This window comes from Molossus molossus, unplaced genomic scaffold (assembly GCF_014108415.1).
Source record: "Molossus molossus isolate mMolMol1 unplaced genomic scaffold, mMolMol1.p scaffold_m16_p_19, whole genome shotgun sequence".
Taxonomy (NCBI): domain Eukaryota; kingdom Metazoa; phylum Chordata; class Mammalia; order Chiroptera; family Molossidae; genus Molossus; species Molossus molossus.
Genome location: NW_023425354.1, coordinates 15885863 through 15903875, shown reverse-complemented (window position 1 = coordinate 15903875; position 18013 = coordinate 15885863). Strand labels below are relative to the sequence as shown.

General features: G+C 40.9%; 1 protein-coding gene across 4 annotated transcripts in view; it reads right to left on the bottom strand.

The window, feature by feature from the left end:
* Positions 1-17963, bottom strand: part of RPS6KB1 (ribosomal protein S6 kinase B1) — a 54947-nt gene extending 36984 nt beyond the window's left edge. For 2 of the 4 annotated variants that reach the window (XR_004960335.1, XM_036268634.1), the window contains exons 1-3: positions 17759-17963; positions 1889-1938; positions 788-908 (exon numbers count right to left, since the gene is read on the bottom strand). Coding sequence is in view for 2 of the 4 variants with exons in the window: in XM_036268634.1 (XP_036124527.1) it covers positions 788-908; positions 1889-1938; positions 17759-17899 (312 nt within the window). In the remaining 2 variants the exon portion in view is untranslated. The remainder of the gene's footprint in view (positions 1-787; positions 909-1888; positions 1939-17758) is intronic. The other 2 variants (XR_004960334.1, XM_036268635.1) reach the window with 1 other exon arrangement.
* Between the last annotated feature and the right edge of the window lie 50 nt (positions 17964-18013).

Genomic DNA, 18013 nt, shown 5'->3' with positions numbered 1-18013 from the left:
GCTCTTAAATTAAAAAGCCTTGGGCAAGCCCTGGCCAGTTTGGCTCAGCAGTTAGAGCATTGGCCCGTGGACCCAAGAGTCACAGGTTTGATTCCAGTCAAGGGCATGTACCTCAGTTGCGATTCGATCCCTGGGATCCCTGGCCCTGTTTGCAGTTGTATGGAAGGCAACCAGTCGATGTGTGTCTCTCTCATCAAAGTTTTTTTTTTCCCTCTCTTTCCTCCTCCCTGCCTCCCTCCGCTCTATCTGAAAATCAACGGAAGAGTATCCTCGGGTGAAGATTAAAAGAAAACCTTGGGCAAAACTATGGAACTAAGAAGTTCTATTCATTTTTCTTCTCCCCTCTTATATTCTTCAACTTCCCGAACTCTTGCTCTAGATACTGCAACTCAAAGAAAATCAATTCAGATGAACAGAAAACAATAATAGATATTAATGTAACAAGGCATCTTGAAAGTAAGGAATGATTTGTGTTATTTAACAGGATACCTATAGAGGGTACCATTTAAAACCAAGGAAGAAATGAATCATCTAATAACAGACTTTGCCTAGTACAGTTTCTATTTATTCAACAAATACTGATTGAGTGTCAATTACGTGCCAGGCTTTTACATGTATGGTGGTAGGAAGAGGAAAACTACTGTACATCTCTCAAATAATTCAGGGTAAGTGATTATATCCTTTGCTAATAGTTAGCAAACGAAGACTGAAGAGGACTGCTGAAACCAGGGTATACAATTATCTACCCAAGACAGACAACAGCTCTCATTTAAAAAATACTTCCTACCTTTCCATAACCCCCTTTACCAAGTACCCGAAGTAGCTCAAAACATTCTGGTCTGATTTTTTCTGGCCCTCTGTTCACACTAGTTTCTGAGATTTCAAATTTCTCACAATGTTCCATGCCACTGGGGAGAAAAGCAAAACCAAAATTACATTTGCAAAAAGTTAAATTATTTTCATCATATTGTTAAAAAGAGGAGCAGGAGAAATGTAATCCAATTTAGTAAACGGGAAAACGTACATGATAGTATCTGTGTTCTAAGTAAACATAATGATTCAATGACATGGTAGGTCAAGATTAGGGTGGCTTGATAAACTGCTTACTTCTCTGCTTATTTACATAATATGCTAGTGGGTATTTATTTTCACAAGCATCAAGCACCCACAAATTGAATAAATTAGAACAAGTTTATTAATTTGACAAAAGAAAAATGTCTTCCAGTTATTAAAATTTTTAGTTCATTCAAAACATCTATAAGATCAGTTAATATCTAACCTCATTTGGCAACTTCAGCAGAAAAACTGGGAGCTTTCTAAAAGTACCCAATTAGTTCAAGTCTTTATGCTACATAAATTTTTGCTAACAAGATATATTTACACATCTTTCCTTATCTGCTATGAACATGATTTAAAAACTCCTCAGTCTCCTCTCAACCCAAGGGTTGGGATACAGAGCAGATTAATCACCATACTCCCCTAATGGAGTGTGCCTAAATTGACTTTAGATTCCACAAATCTCGGTTTGAATGGTGTTATTACAAGCAAAACAAGAACCATTTGACTTTTGGGGACATTTCTAATAATTTGATTTTTCAGCAAGAAAAAGTGGTTCTCTATATTAAACTAATAAAAATTCCTAACCCACTCAGATTCATATTCATTATACTCTGAATCTGAATGGGTATCTTTTTTTCAAAATCCATACATGATCTTTAAACCCTGGATATGTTACTATACTGATGCCAATCTCAAAAAACTAAGTTTATATATATATGACTAGATATTTAAGAACAGTTTGCTAGAATCACATGATGGCTATGACCTGGAGCTGATAAACCTACTTGTAAGAAAGATAGCATAATAAAATATTTTCATATAAACTTACAGTTCATATGGTCCAACTCCCCCATGGTCCATGCTTTCATTTAACTGACCCTGAAAAATATGTTAAAGTTTTAAAGATTAATAATCTCATACACATAAAATAAAAATATTTAGTTTTACCCCATTTCTGAAGGAGTACAAATAAAATAATCCTGATTAAAATTTCTCTATACTTTAATGGCAAATGTGATGATAAACAAAATAAGGTACACAAAAAATACCTTGAGGACTTCACTTCGTAATTTAAATGACAACTGCTACTCATCAACGATCTACAAATAAAACCAGGTAACTTTTCCTTCAAATATTACATGTATTTTGTATATAATGAAACTGAAGGTAGTAAATTCTAAGTCTGAGTTACCAAATTAAATGTTTTATACAAAGTGCTATTCTCAAACATGAGGCTAAGATAATTCTATAAACCTTATGTAATTACAACCCAACTAAGCCTAAGGTAACTACAACCAGTGCAAGACACTGTAGTGTACAATGTGGCTAATTGAAGTAAATTAGGCAACACTCTCAAATTGTTAGGAGTCATGCTGGCCAAACATTTATTCTGACGATAGTATAAGCAAATGCAAAATTTAAGTAATGTATTGTACACTGGCAATGAACGATTCAAAAATAAAGATAACTCCATTCACAATAGCATCAACAAGAATCAAATACTTAAAATGTAACAAAAGAAGTGTAAGACTTGTACACTTGATGACGATAAAATATTACTGAAATTAAAGAAGACTTAAATAAATCAAAAGACATTCCATGTTCATAGATCAGATGGCTTAATATTGTTAAAATGGCAATACTACCCAAATTGGGCTACAGATTCAATTCAATCTTATAAAAATCCCAGGTTCTTTTCTTGCAGAAACTGAGAAGCTGCTGCTAAAATTCATACAAAAAAAAGCAAGGGACCCTAAAAAATCTTGAAAAAGGAACGAAATTGGAAGACTGGCACTTCCTGATTTCAAAATGTACCACAAAGTGGCAGCAATCAAGAGATGTGGTACTGGCATAACACAGATATACAGGTCAATTAACTAGAATTGAGAGCCCAGAAATAAACCCCTACATTTATGGTCAATTCATTTTTCACAGAAATGCCAAGAAAATTCAATGGAGAAAAAAACAGTCTTTCAATAAATGGTGCTGGAGGTAAACGCAGTATCGTGTCCTCCCACAACCACATCAAAGTTACAACTACAGAACAACTATCATTCAAAACCGCCTGAAATCAAGCTGAATGGAAATCCTACAACTACGGAATTAAAGAAGTAGCCACATTGAGACCGGTAGGAGGGGCGGAGGCGGACGGGCTGGTCCCACACCCACGAGGACTGAGGGGTCCCCGTCACACACCAGGCGCCCAGCTCAGGGTTTCAGTGCCAGGAAGAGAAGTCCCCATAACTTCTGGCTGGAAAAACCAGCAGGAACTGAGCCTCAGGCAGCTCCTTTTAAAGGGCCCGTGCACGGACTTATCGGACTCACTCCCTCTAATCTTGGAGGGGAGGCAGCTCGAGGGGCGTCAGAGACATACAGGGAAGAACCGAGTTGTTTGGCACTGGAGCGAGAGCTGGAGAGGGGGCTTTCTCCGGGACAAATGTGCTGTCAGAGGCCTTTGTTCCTTTGGTGAGCCCTGCCCTAGGGCAGGAGACAGCCGCCACGTCTGGGACTCCAGCAACCTGGCTCACACTGGTAGCCCCGCCCTGGTGATTCCCTGAGGCCCCGCCCCACCCAAGCTGTTGCCAGTTGCTTAACCATAGGATTGGCCTGTCTTGGATCCTTCCTCAGGGTTTGGATCCTTCTTCAGGTTTTCCTAAATTCTTTCAAACAAGCAGCATCTGGTCTCAGATAGCCCCATCTCTCTCGTTAAGTAATACATAGAAACAAACACAGGGAGGCAGCCGTAATGAGGAGACAAAGGAACACGTCCCAAATGAAAGAACAGAACAAATCGCCAGGAAAAGAACTAAGCGAAATGGAGATAAGCAACCTAACAGATGCTGAGTTCAAAATACTGCTTATAAGGATGCTCAATGAACTTAGTGAGGGCCTCAAGAGCATAAAAAAAGGACCAATCAGAAATGATGGATGCACAGTCAGAAATGAAGGAGGCACTAACTGAAATAAAGAATAATTTACATAGATTCAATAGTAGAGAAGGTAAAGCCAAGAAGCAAACCATCAATTTGGAATATAAGGAAGCAAAAAACACCCAATCAGAACAGCAAAAAGAGAAAAGAATCCAAAAAAAATGAGGATAGTGTAAGGAGCCTCTGGGACAACTTCAAGCGCGCCAACATTCGCATCTTGGGGGTGCCAGAAGGAGAAGAGAGGGAACAAGAAATCGAAAACCTCTTTGAAACAATAATGGCAGAAAACTTCCCTAACTTGGTGAAGGAAACAGACATACAAGTCCAGGAAGCACAAAGAGTCCCAAACAAGATGAACCCCAAGAGGCCCACACCAAGACACATCATCATCAAAATGCAAAAGGTTCAAAGAGAGAATCTTAAAAGCAGAGAGAGAAAAGCAGATAATTACCTACAAGGAGTTCCCATAAGGCTGTCAGCTGATTTCTCAAAAGAAACTTTGCAGGCCAGAAGGGAGTGGCAAGAAATATTCAGAGTGATGAAAAACAAGAACCTACAACCAAGATTACTCTATCCTGCAAAGCTATCACTTAGAATCGATGGCCATATAAAAACTTTCCCAGACAAGAAAACATTAAAGGAGTTCATCACCACCAAACTGTTATTATATGAAATGATGAAGGGTCTTTTTAAAGAAAAAGATAAAAAATATGAACAAATAAAATGGCAATGAATACGTATCTATCGACAATTGAATCTACAAACAAAATGAACAGGCAGAACAGAAACAATCTCATAGATACAGAGAACATTTTGTTGGTTGCCAAATGGGAGGGGGGTTGGGTGGAATGGGTGAAAAATGTGAAGGGATTAAGAACAACAAATTGGTTGCTAGACTGACAAACCTCAAAGAGAAGGGGGTTGGGGGGTGGGAGGAAATAAAACAAAGAACTTATATGCATAACCAATGGACACAGACAACAGTGGGAAAGGCAGGAGGGGGGCGGGAGTGGGGAGGAGGGGGAAAATGAGGAACATCTGTAATATATTCAACAATAAAGATGAAAAAAAAAAAGAAAAAAAAGAAAGATAAAAATAATAAAAATAAATAAATGGTGCTGGGACAATGGCTATCCACAAGCAAAATTACTTTTGACCCCTACTTCACATGATACACAAAAAATTAACTCAAAACAGATCATAGACCTAAAATGTAAGAGTTAAAACTGTAAAATTCTTAGAAGAAACTTAGGAGGGAGAAAATTTTCATGACCTTTGGGTAGACAATGATTTTTAAAAATATGTTTTTATTGTATTTTTAGACAGAGAGGAAGGGAGAGACAGAAACATTGATGTGAGAGAGAAACATCAATTCGCTGCCTCCTGCATGCCCCTGACTGGGGATCAAGCCCAAAAATCAGGCATGTGCCCCAACCAGAAATTGAACTGAGACCTCTCAGGCCATGGGACAAGGCTCAATACACTGAGCCACACCAGGCGGGCTAGACAATGATTACTTTAAGACACATCTCCAAAGGCATGAACAATTAAAGAGTAAAAGTCAATAAACTGGACTTGCTCAAAGTGTTAAACTCTTGTACTTCAAAAGACACTATCAAGAAAATGAAGCCCTGGCTGGTGTGGCTCAGCTGGTTGAACATTATCCTGTGCACCAAGGTCACTGGTTCGATTTCCTGGTCAGGGTACATGCCCAGGGTTTCAGGGCTTGATTCCTGTAGGGGGCATGCAGGAGGCAGCTGATGGGTGTTTCTCACATTAGTGTTTCTCTCTCTCCCTCTCGTTTCCTATCTGTCTAAAACCAATAAAAACATATTTTAAGGGGGAGGGGAGTGAAAGAAAACCCACTGAATAAGAATATATAGAGTACTTCTACAAGTCAATAAAAAACCAGATAGCCTAATTTAAAAAAAAAATGGGTTAAGATCTGAATAGATATTTCTCCAAAGAAGATATACAAATTGCTAATAAAAAGATGTTCAACATCATTAGCCATTATAAAAATGCCAACCAAAACCACACCCAGATACCAACTCATATCCATTAATTAAAAAGACAGAAAAATACTGCCCTGGCCGGTTTGGCTCAGCGGTTAGACCGTTGGTCCACAGACCAAAGAATTGCAGGTTCGACTCCAGTCAAGGGCACGTACCTCAGTTGCAGGTGGTCCCCAGCTGTGGTTGGAGTCATGCAAGAGGCAACCAGTCAATGTGTCTCTCTCACATCGATGCTTCTCTTTCTCCGTCTCTCTCTCCCCCTCCCTCCCACTTCATCTGAAGATAAATAGAAAAATATCCTCGGGTAAGGATTAAAAATAAAAAAGACAGAAAAATATCAACTATGGCAAAAATGTAGATAAACTGGAACCGTCATACACTGCTGTGGGTATGTAAAATCATATAATCACTCTGGAAAACAGGCAGTTTCTTCAAAAATTAAACATAGAGTTACCATATGATCCAGCAAATCTACCCCAAGGTATCTACTCAAGAGAAATGAAAATATATATTCCACAAAAACTTTGGCACAAATATTCACTGCAGTATTATTCACAATAGCCCAAAAAATGGACACGACTCAAATGAATATCAATTGGTAAACTAATAAGACATGTTAAGTGGCCCTGGCCAGTTTGGCTCAGCAGTTAGAGAGCACTGGCCCTCCAACCAAAAAACACGTTAAGTGAAAAAGCCAGACACAAAAGGCCACATATTATTGTATGATTGCGTTTACATGGAATGTACAGAAAAAGCAAATTTTTAGAAATGGAAAGTAGATTATTGGTTGCCTATCACTAAGGGTAGCAATGATGAGTGACTGTAAATGGGCCCAAAGTTTCTTTTCTTTTTAAGGTGACAGAATTGTTCTAAAACTAAATTGTTGTACAACTCTATAAACACACGAAAAGTCACTGAATTGTAAGAATGATAACAACTTGGCAGCAGAAATTCAGTTCTATTAATATGAAAAATATAGCTTTAAAATGAGTATTCTTGAATATAGTCTGATTTTGAATTATTTCAATTTATACAAAAGGATATTGCTTAATTGAAAATAGGCTCTATAAAATTAGAAGTTTTTATTGAAAATTTTAGGGTGATTCAAAAAAACTTTAAGTGAACACATCTCTCTTCGAAGGTACCAGTACACACACAGTCAAGAGTCACAAAGAAAACTGATAGTATTCTTACACAATTAATGCTGAAATGCTTCAAAACAACACAAGTTTTTAGTCATGTAACTTGCTCATGGTGTGAACAAGTCAAGATAACATCTGACACCCAAGATTTCATGATTAGACAGAAGTATATGGATGGGCCAGTACCAAGAAAAAAATTATTCTTGCAGTTTCAACTTGATATAGTTTCGGGGTGGGGTGGGAGGGGACAGGAGGAGTAGGAGTGGTTATGGCTAGAAGTTTTTTTTTCTTGTCTCTGGTGCTTCATATAATCACCTATAACGGCAACACTTTAAAGACAAAAGACTAACTTCTCTTAGCTATAATAATACTGATTATATTATACATATTTTTTCTTTAATGTTAGTTTTACTTAATACTAAATTAAAGACCACAGAGTAGTTAACACTGAACCATAACTTTGAAGCCACCTGGAAATATATGCCCTGTGGCTATGTTTCATTTCCGGAGCTGGCCAGGCCTGTATTACCACTTGCATCTGTGCTTATAACTTTCTACCGTTACCTTCTAGAGCAAAAGAATTTGAGGCATAATTCTTTTCTGCTACTTAAAGTTTCTTGTAGAAAAGTCTCACGTTAAATGAACATTATATAATACATACTGACAACTCTCTTTCACAAGCATCTCTTTATTCAGATTTTTCTCCTGCTGCAAGAGCTTTATGACTCAACCAATGCTTTTTTTGTATGCAGCTATGATTGACAAAGTAGAATCATAAGCATCTAAAGTACTATGCATGATACACTATTTCAACTAGCCAACCAGAATCACTATTTACAAAGTTTTAAATGAAAATTGCACATAAATCCAAGTTAATGTTTCAAGTCCCAATGAAAAAGAACGCACAGTTGCCTAGCCGGTGTGGCTCAGTGGTTGAGCGCTGACCCATGCACCAAGAGGTTGTGGTTCAATTGGTTGCTCCGGTTGTGGGCCAAATCCCCAGTGAGGGGTATGCAAGAGGCAGCCAATCGATGTTCTCTCTCATCAATGTTTCTATCTCTTTCTCCCTCTCCCTTCCCCTCTCTCTAAAAATTAATAAAGGAAAAATAAATAAAAAAGAAAGGTCTCCCTTATAGAAAAGAAAAAGAGCACAGTTTATAAAATTTTAAATAAATTATTACAGAATCAGTAAAATATTCTTAATCCAGATATTCTTTTTTTTTTTTTTTATCCTCACCCAAGGATACTTTTCCATTTTTTGTTCAGATAGAGCGGGAGGGAGAGAGAGGAAGAGAGAGAGAGAGAAACATCGATGTGAAAGGGACACATCGAGTGGCTGCCACCCGCACAACCAACCAGGGCCAGGGACAAACTGCAACCGAGGTACATGCCCTTAGTGGGAACTGAACCTGGGTCTCTCTGGACCGCAGGCCGATGCTCCAACCAATGAGCCAAACTGGCCAGGGCAATCCAGATATTCTTTACATCACTTATCTACTAGGCTGTTTATTTAGCTAGACTGTTCACAGATATTTCTTTATAGAATAAGATTCAGTAACTCAGATAAAATGGGAAAACCGGGTAAATTTTACCCCAAATCTTGAGTTATTTAAAAATGCACCCTGGCCCTGGCTGGTTTGGCTCAGAGGTTGGGGCATCGGCCTGCGGTCCGGGGAGACCCGGCTTCGGTTCCCGCTAGGGGCATGTACCTTGATTGCAGTTTGTCCCCGGCCCTGGTTGGGTCGTGCGGTGGCAGCCACTCGATGTGTCCCTTTCACATCAATGTTTCTCTCTCTCTCTCTCCCTCCCACTCTATCTGAACAAAATATCACAAAAAAATAAAAATAAAAAAAATAAAAATGCACCCAGGCCCTGGCCAGTTTGGCTCAGTGGTTGGAGCGTCGGCCTGCAGACCAGAGAGACCCAGGTTCGGTTCCTGCTAAGGGCATGTACCTTGGATGCAGTTTGTCCCTGGCCCCGGTTGGGGTCATGTGGGTGGTGGCCAGTCAATGTGTCTCTTTCACATTGATGTTTCTCTCTCTTCCTCCCTTTCTCCTTCCTGCTCTATCTGAAGATAAATGCAAAAATGTCCTCAGGTGAGGATTGAAAAAAAAACAACGCACCCTTGCCCAGCCAGTGTGGCTCAGTGGACTGAGTGTCAGCCCAAGGACTGAGAGGTCCCGGTTCAATTCCTGGTCAGGGCACATGTCCAGGTTGCAGGCTCGATCCCCTGTGGGAAGCGTGCAGGAGGCAGCCAATCAATGTTTCTCTCATCAGTGTTTCTATCTCTCTCTTCCTTTCTCTCTCTAAAAAAATCAATAAAAACATATTAAAAAAAAAAAAAAAAAGGCAACCTGGCCAGGTACCTCAGTTGCTTGGAGCACTGTCCCATTATGCCAACGTTGCAGGTTTGATCCTCAGTCAGGACATATACAAGAATCAACCAATGGATACATACATAAGTGAAAAAACAAACTGATGTGTGTGTGTGTGTCTCTCTCTCCCCCACCACCCTTTTCCTCTGTCTCTAAAATCAATGAATAAATTTTAAAATGCTTTATGGTAAATCCTAGAAGGAAACATAGGCAGTAAAATCTTGGACATTTCTCATAGCAATGTTTTTTTCTGATATATCGCCTCAGGCAAACAAAAGAAAACAAACAAATGGGACTACATCAATCTAAAAAGCTTTTGCACAGCAAAGGAAACTATCAACAAAATGAAAAGACAACCCACAGAATGAGAGAACATATTCATCAACAACACATCTGGTAGGGGGTTAATTTCCAAAATTTATAAAGAACTTATAAAACTCAACACCATGAAAACAAACAATAAAAAAATGGGCAAAGGACCTAAACAGACACTTCTCCAAAGAGGACATACACATAGCCAACAAACATGAAAAGATGCTCGAGGTCACTAATCATCACAGAAATAAAAATTAAAACCACAATTAGATATCACCTCAGCCTGTCAAAATGGCTATTATCAATAAATCAACAAAAAAAAACAGTTTTGGTGAGGATATGGAGAGAAGAGGACCTGGTGTGGAAAAAAGGGAACCCTTGTGCACTGTTGGTGGGAATTCAGATTGGTGCAACCACTGTGAAAAGCAGTATGGAGTTTCCTCAAAAAATTAAAAATGGGCCCAGCCAGCGTGGCTCAGTTGGTTGAGTGTCGCTCCATTGCACAAAAAGTGGAAGGTTCAATTCCCAGTCAGGGCACATGCCCAGGTTTTGGGCTCAATGCCCAGTAGGGGGCAAGCTGGAGGCAGCCAATGGATGTTTCTCTCATCAATGTGTCTTTCTCTCTCCCTTCCTTTCTCTCAAAAAATCAATTAAAAAATTAAAAATGGAACTGCCTTATGACCCAATATTCCACTTCTGGGAATATATCCAAACAAACCAGAAACACTAATTCAAGAGACTGATATATGCACCTTTATGTTCACTGCAGCGTGATTTACAATAGCCAAGACTTGGAAGCAGCTCAAGTGCCCATCAATAGATGAGTGTATAAAAAGGCTGTGGTAACTTCCAGTCAAGATGGCGGAGTAGGTAAACGCAGTATCGCGCCCTCCCACAATCACATCAAAGTTACAACTAAACTACAGAACAACCATCATTCAAAACCGCCTGAAATCAAGCTGAATGGAAGTCCTACAACTACAGAATTAAAGCAGCAGCCACATCCAGACTGGTAGGAGGGGCGGAGGCGCGAGGGGCGGAGGCGCGAAGGGCTGGTCCCACACCCACGTGTGGTGGATAAAAATCAGGAGGATACCTCGCTGGGAAGGTCCTTCCTGAGGACTGAGGGGTCCCCGTCCCACACCAGGTGCCCCACTCAGGGTTCCAGTGCCAGGAAGAGAATCCCCATAACTTCTGGCTGGAAAAACCAGCAGGAACTGAGGCTCAGGGAAGCTGACGTGGCTGGAGCCCCAGGCAGTTCCTTAAAGGGCCCGCGCACGAACTTATCGGACTCTCTCCCTCTAAGCTTGGAGGGGAGGCAGCTCGAGGGGCACCAGAGACATCCAGGGAAGAACTGAGCTATTTGGCACTGGAGCGAGGGCTGGAGAGGGGGCTTCCTCCGCGACAAACGTGCTGTCAGAGGCCTTTGTTCCTTTGGTGAGCCCTTCCCTGGGGCGGCAGACAGCCGCCATATCTGGGACTCCAGCAACCTGGCTCACACTGGTTGCCCCGCCCTGGTGACTCCCTGAGGCCCTGCCCCACCCAACTTTCACGCCCACCCAAGCTGTTGCCACTTGCTTAACCATAGGATTGGCCTGTCTTGGATCCTGCTTCAGGTTTTTCCTAAATTCTTTCAAACGAGCAGCATCTGGTCTCAGCGAGCCCCATACCTCTCATTAAGTAATACACAGAAACAAACAGAGGGAGGCAGCCAAAATGAGGAGACAAAGAAACAGGTCCCAAATGAAAGAACAGAACAAAACCCCAAGAAAAGAACTAAGCGAAATGGAGATAAGCAACCTAACAGATGCTGAGTTCAAAATATTGCTTATAAGGATGCTCAGTGAACTTAGTGAGAACCTCAGTGAACTTAGGGAGGGCCTCAAGAGCATAAAAAAGGACCAGTTAGAAATCATGGATGCACAGTTAGAATTGAAGGAGTCATTAACTGAAATAAACAATAATTTACACAGCTTCAATAATAGAGTATGTAAATCCAAGAAGCAAACCATCGATTTGGAATATAAGGAAGCAAAAAATGCCCAATCAGAACAGCAAAAAGAGAAAAGAATCCAAAAAAATGAGGATAGTGTAAGGAGCCTCTGGGACAACTTCAAGCGCGCCAACATTCGCATCTTGGGGGTGCCAGAAGGAGAAGAGAGGGAACAAGAAATCGAAAACCTCTTTGAAACAATAATGGCAGAAAACTTCCCTAACTTGGTGAAGGAAACAGACATACAAGTCCAGGAAGCACAAAGAGTCCCAAACAAGATGAACCCCAAGAGGCCCACACCAAGACACATCATCATCAAAATGCAAAAGGTTCAAGACAAAGAGAGAATCTTAAAAGCAGCAAGAGAAAGGCAGATAATTACCTACAAGGAGTTCCCATAAGGCTGTCAGCTGATTTCTCAAAAGAAACTTTGCAGGCCAGAAGGGAGTGGCAAGAAATATTCAGAGTGATGAAAAACAAGAACCTACAACCAAGATTACTCTATCCTGCAAAGCTATCACTTAGAATCGATGGCCATATAAAAACTTTCCCAGACAAGAAAACATTAAAGGAGTTCATCACCACCAAACCGTTATTATATGAAATGATGAAGGGTCTTTTTGAAGAAAAAGATAAAAAATATGAACAAACAAAATGGCAATGAATACATATCTATCAACAATGAAATCTACAAACAAAATGAACAGGTAGAACAGAAACATTCTCATAGATACAGAGAACATTTTGTTGGTTGCCAGTTGGGAGGGGGTTTGGGGGAATGGGTGAAAAAGGTGAAGAGATTAAGAAGTACAAATTCATTGCTAGACTGACAAACCTCAAAGGGAAAGGGGTTGGGGGGGTGGGAAGAAATAAACCAAATAACTTTTATGCATAACCAATGGATACAGACAATAGTGTGGGAAAAGGCAGGAGGGGGCCGGGAGTGGGGAGGAGGGGGTCAATGGGGGAAAAATGTGGAACATCTGTAATACATTTTACATCCAACAATAAAGATTAAAAAAAAAAAAAGGCTGTGGTACATATATACAATGGAATACTACTGGGCTAAAAAAAGAAATTCTTACTTTTTGCGACAGCGTGGATGGGAGAGTATGCTAAAATAAACCAGTCAGAGAAAGACAAATACCATATGATTTCACTTATATGTGGACTCTAATGAACAAAACAAACTAACAAAATAGAACAGACTCAGATACAGAGAACAGACTGACAGTTGTTAGAGGGGAAGAGGATTGGGAGGCTGGATGAAAAAGGTGAAGGGATTAAGCAAAAAATAACAACCCAACAACAAAAAAAAGACACAGACAACAGAATGGTAATTTCGAGGGAAATGGGGGGGGGGAGGCAAAGGGAGGATAAATGGTGGCAGAGACTTGACTTCGGGTGGTGAGCACACGATAGTGTGCAGATAATGTGTTACAGGATTGTGCACTTGAAACCTGCATGGTTTTACTGACCAATGTCACCCCAATAAATTCAATTAAAAATTTAAAAAATTGCCCTGGCCGGTTTGGCTCAGCGGTTAGAGCGTCGGCCTGCGGTCCTGAGAGACCTGGATTCGGTTCCCGCTAAGGGTGCGTACCTCGGTTGCAGTTTGTCCCCGGTCGGTTGTGCGGGTGGCAGCCACTCGATGTGTTCCTTTCACGTCGATGTTTCTCTCTCTCTCTCTCTGTTCCTCTCTCTCCCTCCCACTCTACCTGAACAGAAAATGGAAAAATGTCCTCGGGTGAGGATTAAAAAAAAAAATTTTTTTAAATTCTTTATGGTAAAGCATCTACTACAATGCAAGATTAAATAAGCATTGGTAATGAGCTTTTTTTTCCTATAATTTTTCACAATCATGAATATTTGAATGCATACATTGTTTTTCAAAGCACTAAAAATTTTTCAACATTTTGCTCAATAAAAAATCTGATATCCCAATCTGAAACTCATGCAATAAGCTCTGTGACGAATTCAAATTTTGAATTAGTAGAGTAAAAATTGAGGATTTTAAATATTGCACTATCATTTTCTATTACTCTTTTAACTTTGTGTCTCCACAGAAAGCAGAGGTTTCCAACATTTTCATAATCCAATGAAAATCTCTAGAGGAAAATTTTCCCTTAGTTTTCAACTCACTGTCCCCAAATTATACTATCACCAGCAAAACAAAACAAAACAAAACAAAACAAAACCCTACCCTTCCCCCCAAAAAAAACCACTTATCCACTGGTTTTATAATAGTCCTCTGAGGTATTCAATCAGGGTCTTTATTTTAGTTAGATAGCAGACATTCAACTTTACCTATAAATGTATTAAATCATTCTCATCTTTTACTCACTGAAGAATACATATATTTACTGATACAGAGTCATTCAGTGTAACATACCTAAAAATATATCTCTAGATAGGACCAATGATTTAATTTTAAAAAATAAAATAAAAAGATACTACAGCCCTAAAAATGCAGCCTCTAGTATAATTGCATTTATTATTAATTCTCTAGGCATAGATGAGGGTAAACTCGAATAATTGGGTCCTTGGCATATGAAACAATGACAAGCTCTATTTCTATGAATTAGCTAACTGCTTAATATGCCAACATGTTTTAAGAGTACTTTAGAGGCAGGGGAGGGAAGAGATAAACCACAGAACTTATACGCATGTATGTATAACCATGGCCATAAACAACAATGCTGGGGATGGGGCAGGTGTGGGGGATCGGGAGGAAGGTGTCAGTGGGGGAAAAAGGAGAAACATCTGTAACAAAAAGTAATTAATTAAAAAAAAATAGTACTTTAAATACTTGATCTCATGCAATCCTCGGAAAAAAAAGAACCACAGACCTTAAACAATTTATTCTAGGTCACACAGTCAGTGAGCATGGCTGGAAGGATTTGGATTCACTTTTGACACACCACAAAGAGGTATGTTATGAACAAGACTAGTAAATGCAATGAAGAAGCTGTGCAGTGAAGCTTGCTTAATTGAGTCAGAAGACACTACCACTAGTTATCTACATGGTCTTGAGCAATCATCTCTCTGGTCTATGCCTCAGTTTCCTTACTATAAAATGAAGAAGTGAGCCCTGGCCAGTTTGGCTCAGTGGTTGGAGTGTAGGCCCCTGACCAAAGAGTCTTGGGTTTGATTCCGGTCAAGGGCACGTACCTAGTTTTCGGTTCAGTCCCTGGCCCTGGTCAGGGTTGTGTGGGAGGCAATTAATCGATGTGTGTCTCTCACATTAATGTTTCTCTTTCTCTTTCTCTATCTCTTTATCTCTCTCTCCCTCCCTCCCTCCCTCCCTCTTTTCCTTCCTCCCACTCTATCTGAAGATAAATGGAAAAATATCCTTGGGTGAGGATTTAAAAAAAAAGATGTCCTGGCCTGCTTGGCTCAGCGGTTAGAATGTAGGCCTGCAGTCCAGGGAAACCCGGGTTTGGTTCCCACTAAGGGCGCGTACCTCAGTTGCAGTTTGTCCCTGGCCCTGGTTGGGTTGTGTGGGTGGCAGCCACTCAATGTGTTTCTTTCACGTCGATGTTTCTCTCTCTCTCTTCCTCTCTCTCCCTCCCACTCTATCTGAACAAAAAAATGGAAAAATGTCCTCAAGTGAGGATTAAAAAAAAAATGAAGTGAGGCTACTTTGATATGCACCAATGTTTAAAAATTTTGTGTACTAAAGATTATAAGTTCACAAATAGCCAGACTATTAATTATGTTATTATAAATTCACAATAGCCTGATTTTCTAAAAATCTAAACTTCTCTCATTTTTCAGAAAATTTAAATTTTATTTTAGAAAAACCTGGATATCACGGAATCTCCTTGGGTGGCCAACTCAGTCCCACTCCAACTGTTTTTGTTATTCCACCCTGAGGCACCTCTTAGAATGACACACTCAAGAGAAACATTTTCAACTCCAAAAGCATTGCTAAGTAAGATATATTTTGCTAAAAGCTCTTCCTCAAAATCTCTAATTACCTTTGCTCTTTCCCCAAAGTTTCTCTCCCCACGATACTGGGTACATTTCTTTCTCTTTCCTATTTCTACCAATTTCTCCGGCATCCTCTTCCCCACTCTCAAAATCCTATTTGCTTGTACCCAACAAATGTCCAGGACTGGCCAAAACCCAGTGAGGTTCCAGTTCATAACAGGTATTTTAATACAGTATTTTACTGCCAAGTCCTTTGGCCTGGAAATTCTATCAGTTCAACTAATAATTTTATTTATTTTCTTTATTAATTTTAGAGAGAGAGGAAGGGAGAGGGAGAGAGAGATAGAAACATCCATGAGAGAGAACATAGACTGGCTGCCTCCCACTGGGGTCTGGGCCCACAACGTGGGCATGTGCCCTGACCTGGAACCAAACCGGGGACCTCTTGGTGCATGGGCCATCGATCAACCACTGAGCCACACCTGCTGGGCCTAATGAAGACTTTATAAAGCACCTCTCCTATCACGTTTTCTTCCCTGCCCTACTCCAAAGCCACTACCAACATAACTGACAAGAGTATGCTATATGCAATGAAAGCAATCCCATTTTGTTCCAAGTTGTATTTAGTATATTACATAGTTCATTAAGAGGCTAACTGGAATTACATATGCAAACATATTAAAAAATACACATCTCTATATCCACCTTCCAAACAGTGTGATTTTGATTTAGACTCATTTGATCATGAAAAGAACAGTTTAATTTTAGCCTACTTAGTTTCTTAAAGTTTCAAAGTTCTTTATATATAGCATTCTAAATCTTCTGTCAACAAGCAGGGCACAACTTGCCAGAGGGGAAAAATTGGGTGAGGGAAAGAAAGGGAAACCCCTTATGTACTTAGAGCAAACATATGACATGTACTCATCTAGACAATGTAATTCTAAATTACCATAAGAATTTGCCCAGAATCAGTGATTTAGTATGACAACACCATTTTTGAACTTAAGGTATAAGTTATGATTTTTCAATAAATTTACCTTGAAAAAAGAGTGATATTCTACAAACAGTAACAAACTATTAAGACAGCAAAGGTAAAAAACCAAATTATGCATTAGGAATTCTAAATTTAACACCTAGATTACAGCAAGGAAAGCCCTCACAACACCATTCACAAGTCTCAGTTCAAGCTATTTATTTTTGGCAAGCCAAATCACAGCTGTCAACACTGGTTTTTTTTCCACCCCAAAATTACATAAAGTATTTTGAAAAAATGTAGACATCTTCAACTGGGGGAAAAGTAGGTTATAAATGCCGTGTGTTGTTATAACTGCTTTAAAAAAAAAAAAGTCACACGGAAGGGGTTTTAAAAAAAAAGCAAACAAACAAACCCTGGAAGATGCAGCAGAGCCCCCTTGCTCCCGAAATAAAACTCCTGGTGTCTGTAACAGCAGCGGCAGCGCTACTCCCGACAGAAGTTTTCAGCTGTCACTTCTAACAGCTGAGCGCTTCCTAGGAGAGAAGCGACAGGCCGAGAAGAGAAGTGGTTGTGGGAGGTCTGAAGATTTAATACTTGAAATTTTACACTCGAAGGGAAACCCTTCCGCACTTCACCTGCACTTAAGGGGACACCCAGCAAGCGCAGTCCCCCTCCCTCCCAACACACGCTACACCACTCGCGCCCCGCCACACTTGAGTCCAACAGCTAGAGGAATCGACCACGCGCCCTTTCTCGTTCCCCCCATAGACTGCTCCGGGCTGCGCTGATCTGGAGCTAGGGACGCAACCAGCACCTGCGAGCCCCGCAGCGGCCTCACACCTAGGGCCAGGTCCGCCCCGCCCCGCCCGCTCCCCTGTCTCGGGCCGCGCGGCGCTTCTGCTTCTCCTGGAGACTACGCACCCCCTGGGTCTCCGCGCTCTCGGACGCGCCGGGCTTCCAGGGCCCGCGCCGCCGCCCCAGCCCTGTCACCTCCGGCCCCCCCGGGACCCCGGGCCTCACCCCCTCCTCCAGCTCATCCTCAGAGCCCGCGTCCTCTGGCTGGTCCAGGTCTATGTCAAACACTCCTGCCATGTCCTCAGCCTCCCTGTCTCGGAAGTCCGGCGCTGGGTAAAAGCCGTCCCGCCTCCGTCGTCGCCTCATGGGCCCGGACCCGCCGCAGACACAGCCGCCGCTGCCGCCATGACTGGCTGCTTGGGCTCAGTGCGTCTGCGCCTAGGCCTTAGACTGGCTCCTCAAGTTCAGCGCTAGAGCATG